This window comes from Bos indicus x Bos taurus, chromosome 7 (genome assembly GCF_003369695.1).
Source record: "Bos indicus x Bos taurus breed Angus x Brahman F1 hybrid chromosome 7, Bos_hybrid_MaternalHap_v2.0, whole genome shotgun sequence".
Classification (NCBI taxonomy): domain Eukaryota; kingdom Metazoa; phylum Chordata; class Mammalia; order Artiodactyla; family Bovidae; genus Bos; species Bos indicus x Bos taurus.
The window spans coordinates 23,372,111-23,384,354 of record NC_040082.1 but is presented as its reverse complement, the minus strand read 5'-3'; the positions used below and the strand labels follow the sequence as shown (position 1 = coordinate 23,384,354).

Below are 12,244 nucleotides of genomic sequence, written 5' to 3'. Positions count from 1 at the left end.
CTCATGTACATTGAGTCTGTGATGCCATGTAACCACCTCATCCTCTGTGGTCCCCTTCTCTCACCTTCAGTCTTTATCAGCATCAGGGTCTTTTCAAATGAGTCAGCTCTTAACATCAGGTGGCCAAAGTATTAGAGTTTCAGCTTCAACATCAGTCTTTCCAGTGAACATTCAGGACTGATTTCCTTTAGGAAGGACGGGTTGGATCCCCAATACAAACACATTTAAGAGACCAAAAAAACGACACCCTAACCTAATCACAATGACATCAATCCTTCCAATGAACATTCAGGACTGATTTCCTTTAGGAAGAACTGGTTGGATCCTCAATACAAACACATTTAAGAGACCAAAAAAAACCCGCCACCCTAACCTAATCACAATGTCCTTATGACATAGAGACTTTACTCAGCTGATGCGTATAACTCAACCACACTAGTTACAGTCCTATATTCTGAGAAGTTGTACTTCCTCTAATTTGTTTCCTTTTGGACCTTTACCTGATGGACCCAGTTCTGATGGACTTATTTGTGACCCCTATATTCGTAAGTAAATAGAAGCTATCACTATAATAATGTCTGTTTAAAATTTGTTGTGAGCATTTTTATCCTGGGTACTGAGACAAGGAAAATTTACAGAAAGCTGACAGATTTCTCAAGAGGCCTTTGAAATATAAATATTTGCCTGTGTCCTCTAACCTCTTCAAATGAATTGTGCTTCATATGTTTATTATCAATAAATATTATCTGATGTGAATGCTAAGATTCTAGCTTTTACATAAAAGATATAGATTGCATTTACTACAAGTGTTGGCAAGCATGTGGAGCAACTGGAACTCTCTTACATGGCTGGTTGGAATATAAAAAATTGTTTACCCACTTTGGTAAATAGTTTGGTAGTTTCTTAAAATTTTAAATATACATCTATAAAATGATCCATTCATTTCATGCTAAGTATCTAATCAAGAAAAACAAATACAGCTGTTCATCAAATTTTAATATGCAAAATGTTCACAGCAGTTTTATATGTAATAGCCCCAAACTAGAAACAACACAAATGTTCACACTGAACAGATAAATAAAAGTTATATTTCCATACAGTAAAATACTATTCAGTGATTAAAAGGAATGAATTACTGCTTCAAGCTACAATGTGGATGAATCTCAAACTATTATGCTTAATAAAAGGAGTATACATTGTATTATTCCATTTATACAAAATTCTTTAAAAATTGCAAACAAATCTCTAGTGACAGAAAGCAGATGAGTGATTGGAGAATAAGGTAAGAATAGATTGGGTATGAGGAAGTTAGAGGCTACTGAGGAGCAGGGGAAATTCTGAGGAGGACTAGGTATGTTTACTGTCTTGGTGTTGGTGATATTCTCATGGGTAAATACATATTTCAAAACTTAAGTTCTATGCTTCAAGTATGTGTAGTTCATTACATGCCAATTATATCTTAGGAAAGTTATTTAAAAACTATAATATATAAGAAAGTTGCATGTTTTTGAAGAAAAATATTTATATTTAAGACCAGGATCATAATGATATTTAAGAAATTTGCTTAACATTTTGTTAATACATTCAGATGGGAAGACAAGTCATTTTTTAAAAAATGACACAAAATGCCAAACAACAGTCAAGGAATACATGTCACCCTGACAACAACCTCTTGTCTATTCCAATGACAAATTTTTTTTTAATAATATTTATTTACTTATGGCTGTATTGGGTCTTCACTGCTGCAAGGGCTTTTTCTCTAGTTGTGGTCAGTGGGGACTACTCTCTAGTCTTGGTCATGGGCTTCAGCAGTTATGGCACGTGGGTTTAGTTTCCCCACAGCATGTGGGATCTTCCCAGATCGGGGATCGATCTCGTTTCCCCTGTGTTGGCAGGCAGATTCTTTACCACTGAGCAACCGGGGAAGACCCCAAATGACAAATTTTTGATTGTAGAATTCATATAAGTGTTTCAAGGAGCTGATCTTAAAAAGAACTTCATATGTATAATCTTTACCTCTATTCACATTTGAGATCATCTTTGGTCTATGTTGGAGCTTCCCTGGTGGCTCAGACAGTAAAGAATTTGCCTGCAATGTAGGAGACCCAGGTTTGATCCGTGGGTCAGGAAGGTTCCTTGGAAAAGGGCATGGCTACCCACTCCAGTATTCTTGCTTGGAGAATTCCATGGACACAGAAGCCTGGTGGGCTACAGTCCACGGGGTTGCAAAGAGTTGGAGACAACAGAGCAACTAACATTTTCATTTTCACTAGCTTCATATTGGTTTCATCTCTATCAAAAAGCAAAGAGAACTTTCACAATGAAAACTAACCTCTTTTATAATGAAATCTAAATCTACTACTCTCTGTAGGTGCCATTTACAATAAAATGTTACTTAAGCTACAATAATTCATGTAGTGAGAATAATAGTCACTTTGAACAGTACTTGACTCCAGGAATAAAGCAATTTTACTCTGGAAAGCATCTTCATTTAACACTACTCAACCATGCTGGGCTTCAGTATGAATAAGTTTTTAAAAATTTAGTACTAATACACCCATCTTCTGGTAGTAGCCTCAGTACTATCATATATCTTTCTCTTTAATGATGGAAAAACACTTTTTGTTTGTATTGCTAATATTTGTTGTCATCTAAATATAGCATGATGTCTTCCAAGTTTAGTTCTAATCAGAGTAATATATTGTGAGAGGGGCCATAGTATGCTGTTGTCCAGTCACCCAGTCATATCCAACTCTTTGCAACCCCATGGACCGCAGCACACCAGGCCTCCCCGTGCCTCACCATCTCCCAAAGTTTGCCCAAGTTCATGTCTGTTGCATCAGTGATACCATCTAGCCATCTCATCCTCTGATGCTCTCTTCTTCTGCCCTCAATCTTTGCTAGCATCAGGGACTTTTTCCAACGAGTTGGCTGTTTGCATCTGTTTGACCACAGAATATAGGCTGCTGCTGTTGCTGCCAAGTTGCTTCAGTCGTGTCCAACTCTGTGCGACCCATAGATGGCAGCTAGTATTTAGGTATAGTTTTCCTTTGTACAGGAAGATCCTCCTTTGTTCCAGATATTTACTATTTTCAGACAGGATCCGTAGAGAGTCTCATGTCTTCTAACACTTTGATGCTCACTGACAAGCTGTATGAGATAGTTCAGTTCAGTTGCTCATTCGTATCCAACTCTCTGCAACCCATGGACTGCAGTATGCCAGGCTTCCCGGTCCATCACCAACTTCTGGAGCTTACTCAAATTCATGTCCATCGAGTTGCTGATGATAACCATCTCCTCCTCTGTCGTCCCCTTCTCCTCCCACCTTCAATCTTTCCCAGCATCAGGGTCTTTTCTAGTGAGTCAGTTCTTCGCATCAGGTGGCCAAAGTATTGGACATTCAGCTTCAGCATCAGTCCTTACAATGAATATTCAGGACTGATTTCCTTTAGGATGGACTGGTTGGATCTCCTTGCTCTCCAAGGGATTCTCAAGAGTCTTCTCCAACACCACAGTTCAAAAACATCAATTTCTTTATAGAAAGCTAATACAGGTGGAATTAAATATCCAAATCCTGACTGTGAGAAAGTTTCTTTTCTCCAGGCATTTAAAAAGATAAACTGATCACTACTTATGAACCCGGCTATCCCCAACAACCTCAATACTGAGTAACTCATTCAGGAAAGATAGAAAACAGCTTAAAGGTCGAAAGCACTAACTTAAGGGCAGGGCTAGTTTGACAGGCATAAGACCTGCAGTCATACGGTACCCTGTCCTTCGAAGGGCCCTTTGGTTTAATGTTCTGTTGTCACCTTATGACGCTCAATAATTTTGGAACAAGAAGTCCTACACGTTCATTTCGCCTTGGGTCTCACAAACCAGGTGTGTATGCAGTTGTTCAGTCACGTCTGACCTTTTGTGACCCTATGGACGATAGCCCGCCAGGCTCTTCCATCCATGGATTTTCCCAGCAAGAATACTGGAGTGGGTTGCCATAGGTAGCCAGTCCTACTTAGGACTCAAACAGACTATAAATTATGTGACCTCAGAACCAGTTTCCTCACTCATAAAATAAAGATAATTATTGTAGCTACCTCCCATGATTGATCTTAGGAGTATATGAGAAAGTAATTACTATATGAGAAAGAATTTAGCTTCATATCTGGCATACAACAAATACTAAAAAAAAATACTGACTGTTATTTTAGTTAATAACATTAAATGATCTCATTAATTAATATCCACTGTTTTAAAATGTCTATAAAATAGAAATTTTTACTTTGATGATGTGGATTATATTGTGCAATGTATATTGGTGTGTTAACTTTTAGCATACACATGTGTATAATATAATTTTAAATGGATTATATATATATCAGAGATTTATATGCCATTCCAGAGGAATTCCCCCAGTGGATTAAGGCTAACACACTGCATTTTACTGCATCCCATACTCCAGAATAATTCATGATCAAGAAGATCTTAATGTTCTCTCAGCTTGACTATACTTTAGACAGGCTTCATCTGATACGAGGCCCTGGCCTTCCCTTTTCTTTGAGCATTTGCTTTAGAAAATTTGCAATTATAAATTCCTTATCTGCACCTTTGTGATAAGTAGTCTTCTAGACTCTTGACAATTTTATAACCCAGAATATCTTCCTTAAGAACCTAGAAGCCATCCTTTTCAGTAAGCACCGAGGAACACAGTGCCTCTGACTTCCCATCTTGGTGGGAAGACAGAGTCTAACTTGAATAAGAAACAATTAACAAATACAGATGGCCCAGTCACACTGACCAACCTTCCCCTGTCACCCTTCAGTACTTCTTTCACTAGCTTACCCCAGTACTTAAAAACCCTCCACTCTGTTTCAGTGGAGTTGAGTTCAGTCTCTCTCCCCATTGCTATAGTCTTAAAGTTTTCCTTGCCAATTTAATTCTGTCCAGAGCAACTTTTCTTTGACATTGAGGACACTCTAAGGACAGGCTTTATGGCCTAACATTTGAAAGTGTGGCCAGGGAACCAGGCTCTGTGGATTCAGATTCTGGCCACACCATTTATCAGGTAGGTGTGCTTGGGCAAATATCTCAACCCCTCTGAATCTCTGTTTCCTGATTTATAATGTTAGGAATATTAACAGACTTTTATGCCTTATGAAGTTTTAAGAAATAAATGAGACATCCATTTATAATTCTTACCTAGGTTTTAAGCTTGGCTAAATAAATGTTAGCTGGAAACAAATATCTCAATAAAACGCTATTAATTTTTTTAAGGGTTCAACAATGCATGATTTTTATTCCCTTGCTCTGAGAGCTTGTATCAAAAAAATATATATTAAACCAAGGAAAATAACTGAAGATTTATGGGCCTCTTGTGCTTTAAAAAGGAAAAAAAGATAGCCACTAATTTGCTCAGATACAGCAAGCTTAGTGGTCTTGTATTTTCAACATTTTAAGAATGTTTCCTAAGGTAGGAGGAAAGGGGAAACATTCACTACCCCTTCCCAGAATTTAAACAGAGAGCAGTAGACATTCTTTACACCCCAATAAAACTATGGCAGCAGTTTACTTGTGACCAAGGTGAATATAGAATGGAGATGTTCTAAACACAGCTGGGACTCTCAGCAAAGCTAAGACACTAAAATCGTGATTACATTTTGAAAGAAAATGCACAAAAACCAAATATAAATTTTGAGATTTTTCATTTGAGGGTAAATCTTAATGCTATTAAATTCACAAATATGCTAATTTAAATACCCAATTCTATTATCTAAAACACACACTGCAAACATACAAATATCTATTCTCTCCACATGTCAGAGCCATTCATTTCATGGTTTGGAAATGGGGAGAATAGATTCCCCTTAAACTGCAAGTCAGCAGGTGTTTCTTTACAGTTAACTTTAGCAAAATTCATACAAAATAGTAATTAACAATGATCTTCTTTACTTGTTAACTCACAAGGAAACACCTTCAAAACTGCATTTTGTTAAAGTTTCTGTACTAAAATGTAGAAAAAGTGAACTACACAAATATTGAAAAGTTAAAAATTCCTTAATTTTTTATTCCTGGTACCACTAACACAATTTACAGGGCAATATACCAGATGTAATGAAAAGAAAAAGACAAAGCTACAACAGATAAAAGACCTCAGGAATGTACATCTAATTGACACTACATTGCATTAATCAATAGCTACACTTTTTGCAAACTGTGGCTATGACAGTCCTGAACAAGAAGGGTTTCCTGTTTAAGCTGCAGTTAACTTTTCTGACTATGGATCATCGTTCCTTCTGTGGCAGATTTTTACAGTTCCTCTAACGCATTTGGAACAACTGTCTCAAAGTAACCTGCAGCTTTCCTGATAACTCCTTGCTCTCTTTCCTGCTAAGAACTGTAGCCCTTTTCTTCTGAGTTTTTAGAACCTTCTGCTACCATATCCACCACTTCCACGACCAGATCCATAACCACCACCATAGGGACTGCCCGAGCTTCTTCCGCCAAAACTACCCCCTTTCATGGGTCCATAATTTGACTGCTGTTGTCCACTATAATTTCCAAAATCATTATAGTTTCCACCACCACCACAGTTACCCCCAAAATTTCCTCCTTCATTGTAACCATCATATCCTCCACCACCGCCACCATGTCCACCACCTTGGTTTCCATATCCTCCTGGTCCACCAGCACCGTAACCTCCTCTACTACTATAACCAGGACCACCGCCATAGTTGCCACCATCCCCTCCAAATCCATTATATCCACCATCTCCTCCTCCATAGCTCCCTCTGCTGCCACCACCTCCGCCACCATAGCCTCCTCTTCCACCAAAGTTTCCACCACGGCCAAAGTTACCCCCACCACCTCCAAAGTTTCCTCCATGACCCATAAAGTTGCCAGATCCACCTCGACGATCTCTTTGTGATCCAGCAGATTGCATCTCTTGTTTAGAAAGGGCCTTTTTCACTTCATAATTATGCCCATTAATAGTGTGGTATTTCTGAATAACAATTTTATCAACTGTATCATGATCATCAAAAGTTACAAAAGCAAATCCTCTCTTTTTCCCACTCTGCCTGTCTTCCATAACTTCTATGGTTTCAATCTTGCCATACTTTTCACAGTAGTCTCTCAAATTATATTCTTCTGTATCTTCTTTAATACCACCAACAAAAATTTTCTTCACTGTTAGATGGGCACCAGGCTTTACAGAATCCTCTCTAGAAACAGTTCTCTTTGGTTCCACTACACGCCCATCAGCCTCGTGCGGTCGAGCGCACATTGCTGCATCCACTTCTTCAACAAAAGAGTAAGTCACAAAACCAAAGCCCCTGGAACGTTCTGTTTGGGGGTCTCTCATCACCACACAATCTGTAAGTGTGCCACATTTCTCAAAATGTTCTCTTAAGCTATCATCTGTAGTTTCAAAGCTCAGACCACCAATAAACAGCTTTCTCAACTGCTCTGGTTCCTTGGGATCATGACCCTCCTCCCCCCAGCAGCGGTGGCGGCGACGGCCGGAGTTGGGCTGGGGGTGACCGGGCGGCGGTTTTACCTCCATTTTGAGACCCAGTAAAATGCTATTAATATTTTAATCACAGCATAAAATGAAATGTTATTTGGTCTCTGCTAATAAATTAGGCCTTCATCATCTCTTTTTGTGAATATTGAAAATGTTTCTGATTTCCTTTTCAAATCTACAGTCTTGAGACTTCCCTGGTGATCCAGGAGCTAACACTCCATGCTCCCAATGCAGGGAGCCCAGGATCCACCTAGATCACACATGCCTCAATTAAAGACCAACTACAGATCCCACATCCCATAACTAAGATCCAGAACAGCCAAATAAATGAAAAAATAAATAAATTTTAAAAAATCTATAGTATTGCCCACCCCTATATTCACAATATAGTACCTTTCTAAAATTCAGCTTCTATTATTTTTTTTTCCCATTCTTCTTACTTCTCAATGCTTTCCCATTAGTTTCAGGACAAAGTTCAAATTGAACTGTATGGCCTTCAAAGGGCACTCAGAGCTAGCCCTGGCCATCTTTCTGGCCTTATTTCCTATGATCCTCCCCTTCACATGGCTCTCACTGAGTCCTGTCCCTCATCATTAAGGTTTTCTGCAGGGTCCTGGCGGCACTGCGCTATCTACTCCATGGCTCACACTACTCATTTCCCTAGAAAATCCTTCCCTTTCTTATCTCCCCACACATGGAGATTCACTTAAGTGTCGACTCCCCTGTGAAACTTTTATGTTTGTCCATTTTTATCCTGTCTTCATTTATATTTTAATTTCAAAATAACCTAAGTTTATCATATAATAGTCACACAATTCAAAGATAAGAGTGTAAAGATCATTTGCTTATTAACATTTCTCCCCTTTTTCATATCCCTTCTGAAAGCTAACCATTTTTAGAGTTTGGTTTTCTTCTTCTTGTAATTGCATTTATAAACATTCATATGCAAGAAATGACTTTATATACACAAAAGTGTATTCATACTGTACATACAATTCTGAAAATCTTGTTGCTTTTTTAAAAATAGTATTTCATGAGTAATATGGAATAGGAGGCATTGGTATCTCCTATTTTCCAGCTGAGAAAACAGGTTCAGAGAAGTTAACTCTGTTGGTAAATTCCTGTGGAGAGTAAGAAGCATAGATGGACACAAAATAAAACAGGCAGAAGTGGATGTTTGACTCCACAGTGCTTTATCTCAACAAGCATGTTACGTTAGTATGTTGATAGACTCGATAAACAAGAACCAGGCTGGTGATGGATCAGGAGAATTAGGATGCGGTTGAGGGGCCAAAAGTGTTGATAAGAACAGGCAGGAAGCTCAGCAGGAATAGGTAGTAAGAGGCTGGGAGAATGGAAGGTGGTCATCAAACAAAGGCTAGCATTTGATGTCTCAGCAGTGGAGGAGTCTCGGGGCTAAGTAGGCCTAAAGGGAAGTGCTGCTATGGGTAACCGAGAAGCACAAGGAACTTTGAAATCCTCAAGCTCCCTTCTCAGAGCAAGTGGTAGGGGCCAGTGAGCAGAGTTCAGCTTCCAAAAGCTGACACCTGCTGTCTGGGTTTATGGGACTCTGTGTACTTCTTTGCTTAGGAAATTGGGAGGAGTGGTAGGGAATGCATGGCTTTGTTTCAAGTGGACCAACTGTCCTGATTTGCCCTTTCCCCATCACATGGGGCTTGCAGTGCTTACAGGAAAAGTGAAAAAGTGGAAGTGAAGTCGCTCAGTCGTGTCCGACTCTTTGTGACCCCTGGACTGTAGCCCACCAGGCTCCTCTGTCCGTGGGATTCTCCAGGCAAGAATACTGGAGTGGGTTGCCATTTCCTTCTCCAGGGGATCTTCCTGACCCAGGGATCAAACCCTGGTCTCCTGCATTGCAGGCAGATCTTTACCCTCTGAACCACCAGGGAAGACCACTTTTAGGAAAGTACCAACCAAACCAAGATGAACTGGTCACCTTGCTTGAAAACAACCTTTTGGAACAATTCTTCCCGCATTTCTACTTCTGCCTCTTACTCCTATTTTAAATCCACTTAGCCTTGAAAGCCCAGTTCATACATTACATTTTCCTTGGATTTTCACACCATCCACAATTCAGAATTGTAACTGCTTTCCTAAACTTTTTTTAAACTCAATATTTAGAATTTGCATTATTTTATCTTCAGTCACATTTTTGCTGACATCTATCTCTCCCGTACTAGAATTTTTTTGATTGGTGTGAGTTAAACAGGTACAATTTATTTTTTACACATGAAATAATCCCAATTTTTATTGTTAAGTAACTGAGAAACCTCTATGCAGGTCAGGAAGCAACAGTTCGAACTGGACATGGAACAACAGACTGGTTCCAAATAGGAAAAGGAGTACGTCAAGGCTGTATATTGTCACCCTGCTTATTTAAGTTCTGTGCAGAGTACATCATGAGAAACACTGCACTGGAAGAAGCACAAGCTGGAATCAAGATTGCCGGGAGGAATATCAATAACCTTAGATATGTAAATGATACCACCCTTATGGCAGAAAGTGAAGAAGAACTACTAAAGAGCCTCTTGAAAATGAAATAGGAGAGAGAAAAGTTGGCTTAAAACTCACCATTCAGAAAACTAAGATCATAGCGTCCAGTCCCATCACTTTATGGCAAATAGATGTGGAAACAGTGGCAACAGTGGCTGACTTTATTTTTCTGGGCTCCAAAATCACTGCGGATGGGGACTGCAGCCATGAAATTAAAAGACGCTTACTCCTTGGAAGGAAAGTTATGACCAACCTAGATAGCATATTAAAAAGCAGAGACATTACTTTGCCAACAAAGGTCCGTCTAATCAAGGCTATGGTTTTCCAGTAGTCATGTATCAATGTGAGAGTTGGACTATAAAGAAAGCTGAATGCCGAAGAATTGATGCTTTTGAACGGTGGTGTTGGAGAAGGCTCTTGAGAGTCCCTTGCACTGCAAAGAGATCCAACCAGTCCATTCTAAAGGAGATCAGTCCTGGGTGTTCATTGGAAGGACTAATGTTAAAGCTGAAACTCCAGTACTTTGGCCATCTGATGTGAAGAGCTGACTCATTGGAAAAGACCCTGATGGTGGGAAGGATTGAGGGCAGGAGGAGAAGGGGACGACAGAGGATGAGATGGTTGGATGGCATCACTGACTCAATGGACATGGGTTTGGGTAGACTCCGGGAGTTGGTGACGGACAGTGAGGCCTGGTATGCTACAGTCCATGGGGTCACAAAGAGTCGGACATGACTGAGTGACTGAACTGAACTGAAGTTCAATTATTACTTAGAAATAATTACTAAACAATTATTCCAGCATCATATGTTGAATAACTCATCTTCTCCCACTGACCTAATGTGCTACCCCTCTCACATGGTGAGTTTCCCCATGTATGGTTGTGTTTCTGGGCTCTCTCTTAGAATTTAAACTCACTGGAGAGAAACCACTATCCAAGTTATTTTAAGTCACCACCATTACCAGTACCAATGCCAAACTCTATACCTCCTTCTTGGTAGATATTTGATACATATTTACAGAATTAAAACAAGCCTATTATTGTTACAAGCCCTTTTGGACTTGTATTACCTTAGATCCAATGAGAGGACTCATGGCAATTTTATATTTGCTAGATCTGAAAGGACATATCATTTAGATATGCTTGTTTACAAAGCCACAAAAACCTGTTTAATATTTTCATAACTGTTCATTTAAACTGAATTTCAAATATGACATTAGATGAGGCTCTAGAACTGAAAAATACCACTTCAATTTGAAGGAATCAAAATGAAACTAATACAAAGATTAGAAAATAGCTTTAAAAATTTGGGTAAACATGGAGATGTTACTTATGAAATAAAGTATTAAAAATATTGATATCCTCATGAAAATGAAACTATCTGGTAGCAAAGGAATGGGTTTTTGGACAAAACCATATAGAAGAGTATTGTCAAGTTTCAAGCTTTTGTTTTGGCTGGTAGGTTCATAAGTGTTTAACATACTAAAAGTAATTAATTAAATAATATTAATAACTAAAACATAAGCCATGCATAGATTGGTAAAGAGAGCACATTATGAACTACTCAGGTTATGATTCCCCCAATTCCATGAAACTGAAATACAATAAGAAAAAAATGATGAAGTTGTCAATAATGTAGATATATGGAAATATGTTGTCAATACTGGCTCAGAGGATGAGATGACTGGATGATATCACCAATGCAATGGACATGAACTTGGGCAAATTCTGGTAGATGGTGAGGGACAGGGAGGCCTGGTGTGCTGCAGTCCATGTGGTTGCAGAGTCGGATGCTACTGAGTGACTGAACAACATTGACTATATTAAATATCAGCTCACTCTCAGTCGTGTCTGACTCTTTGCAACCCCATGGACTGTATGTAGCCTGCCTCTCTGGCCTCTCTGGCCATGGAATTCTCCAGGCAAGAATGCTGGAGTGGGTAGCCATTCCCTTCTTCAGGGGATCTTCCTGATCCCGGGACTGAACATGGGTCCCCTGCAGTACAGGCAGATTCTTTCCCGGCTAAGCCACCAGGGAACATATATAGTAGAAAGTAATTATTTTGAGGTCATTAGAAGCTTTTTTATTTTTATTAAAGGAATTACTATCATAGAAATAGAACCAGTAATATAAATTACTCAATTTTAAAACTGCTCCTTGTGCTTTTGACCATGCACCTCATTAATTACAAAATTTCAAAAATATAAATTCA

General features: G+C 39.0%; 1 protein-coding gene across 2 annotated transcripts; it reads right to left on the bottom strand.

Annotated features, from left to right (window-relative positions):
- Positions 1–5,922: 5,922 nt before the first annotated feature.
- LOC113895021 (heterogeneous nuclear ribonucleoprotein A3-like) lies at positions 5,923–7,562 on the bottom strand. Of its 2 annotated transcripts, XM_027545659.1 has the most exons (2): positions 7,553–7,562; positions 5,923–7,483 (listed from the first exon to the last, which is right to left on the bottom strand). In XM_027545659.1, the coding sequence occupies exons 1-2, from the start codon at positions 7,556–7,558 to the stop codon at positions 6,416–6,418; spliced, it is 1,074 nt and encodes a 357-aa protein (XP_027401460.1). In that variant the 5' UTR covers positions 7,559–7,562; the 3' UTR covers positions 5,923–6,415. The 2 variants fall into 2 exon arrangements, with proteins under 2 accessions (XP_027401460.1, XP_027401459.1); XM_027545658.1 differs by having other exon boundaries at positions 5,923–7,558.
- Positions 7,563–12,244: the final 4,682 nt, after the last annotated feature.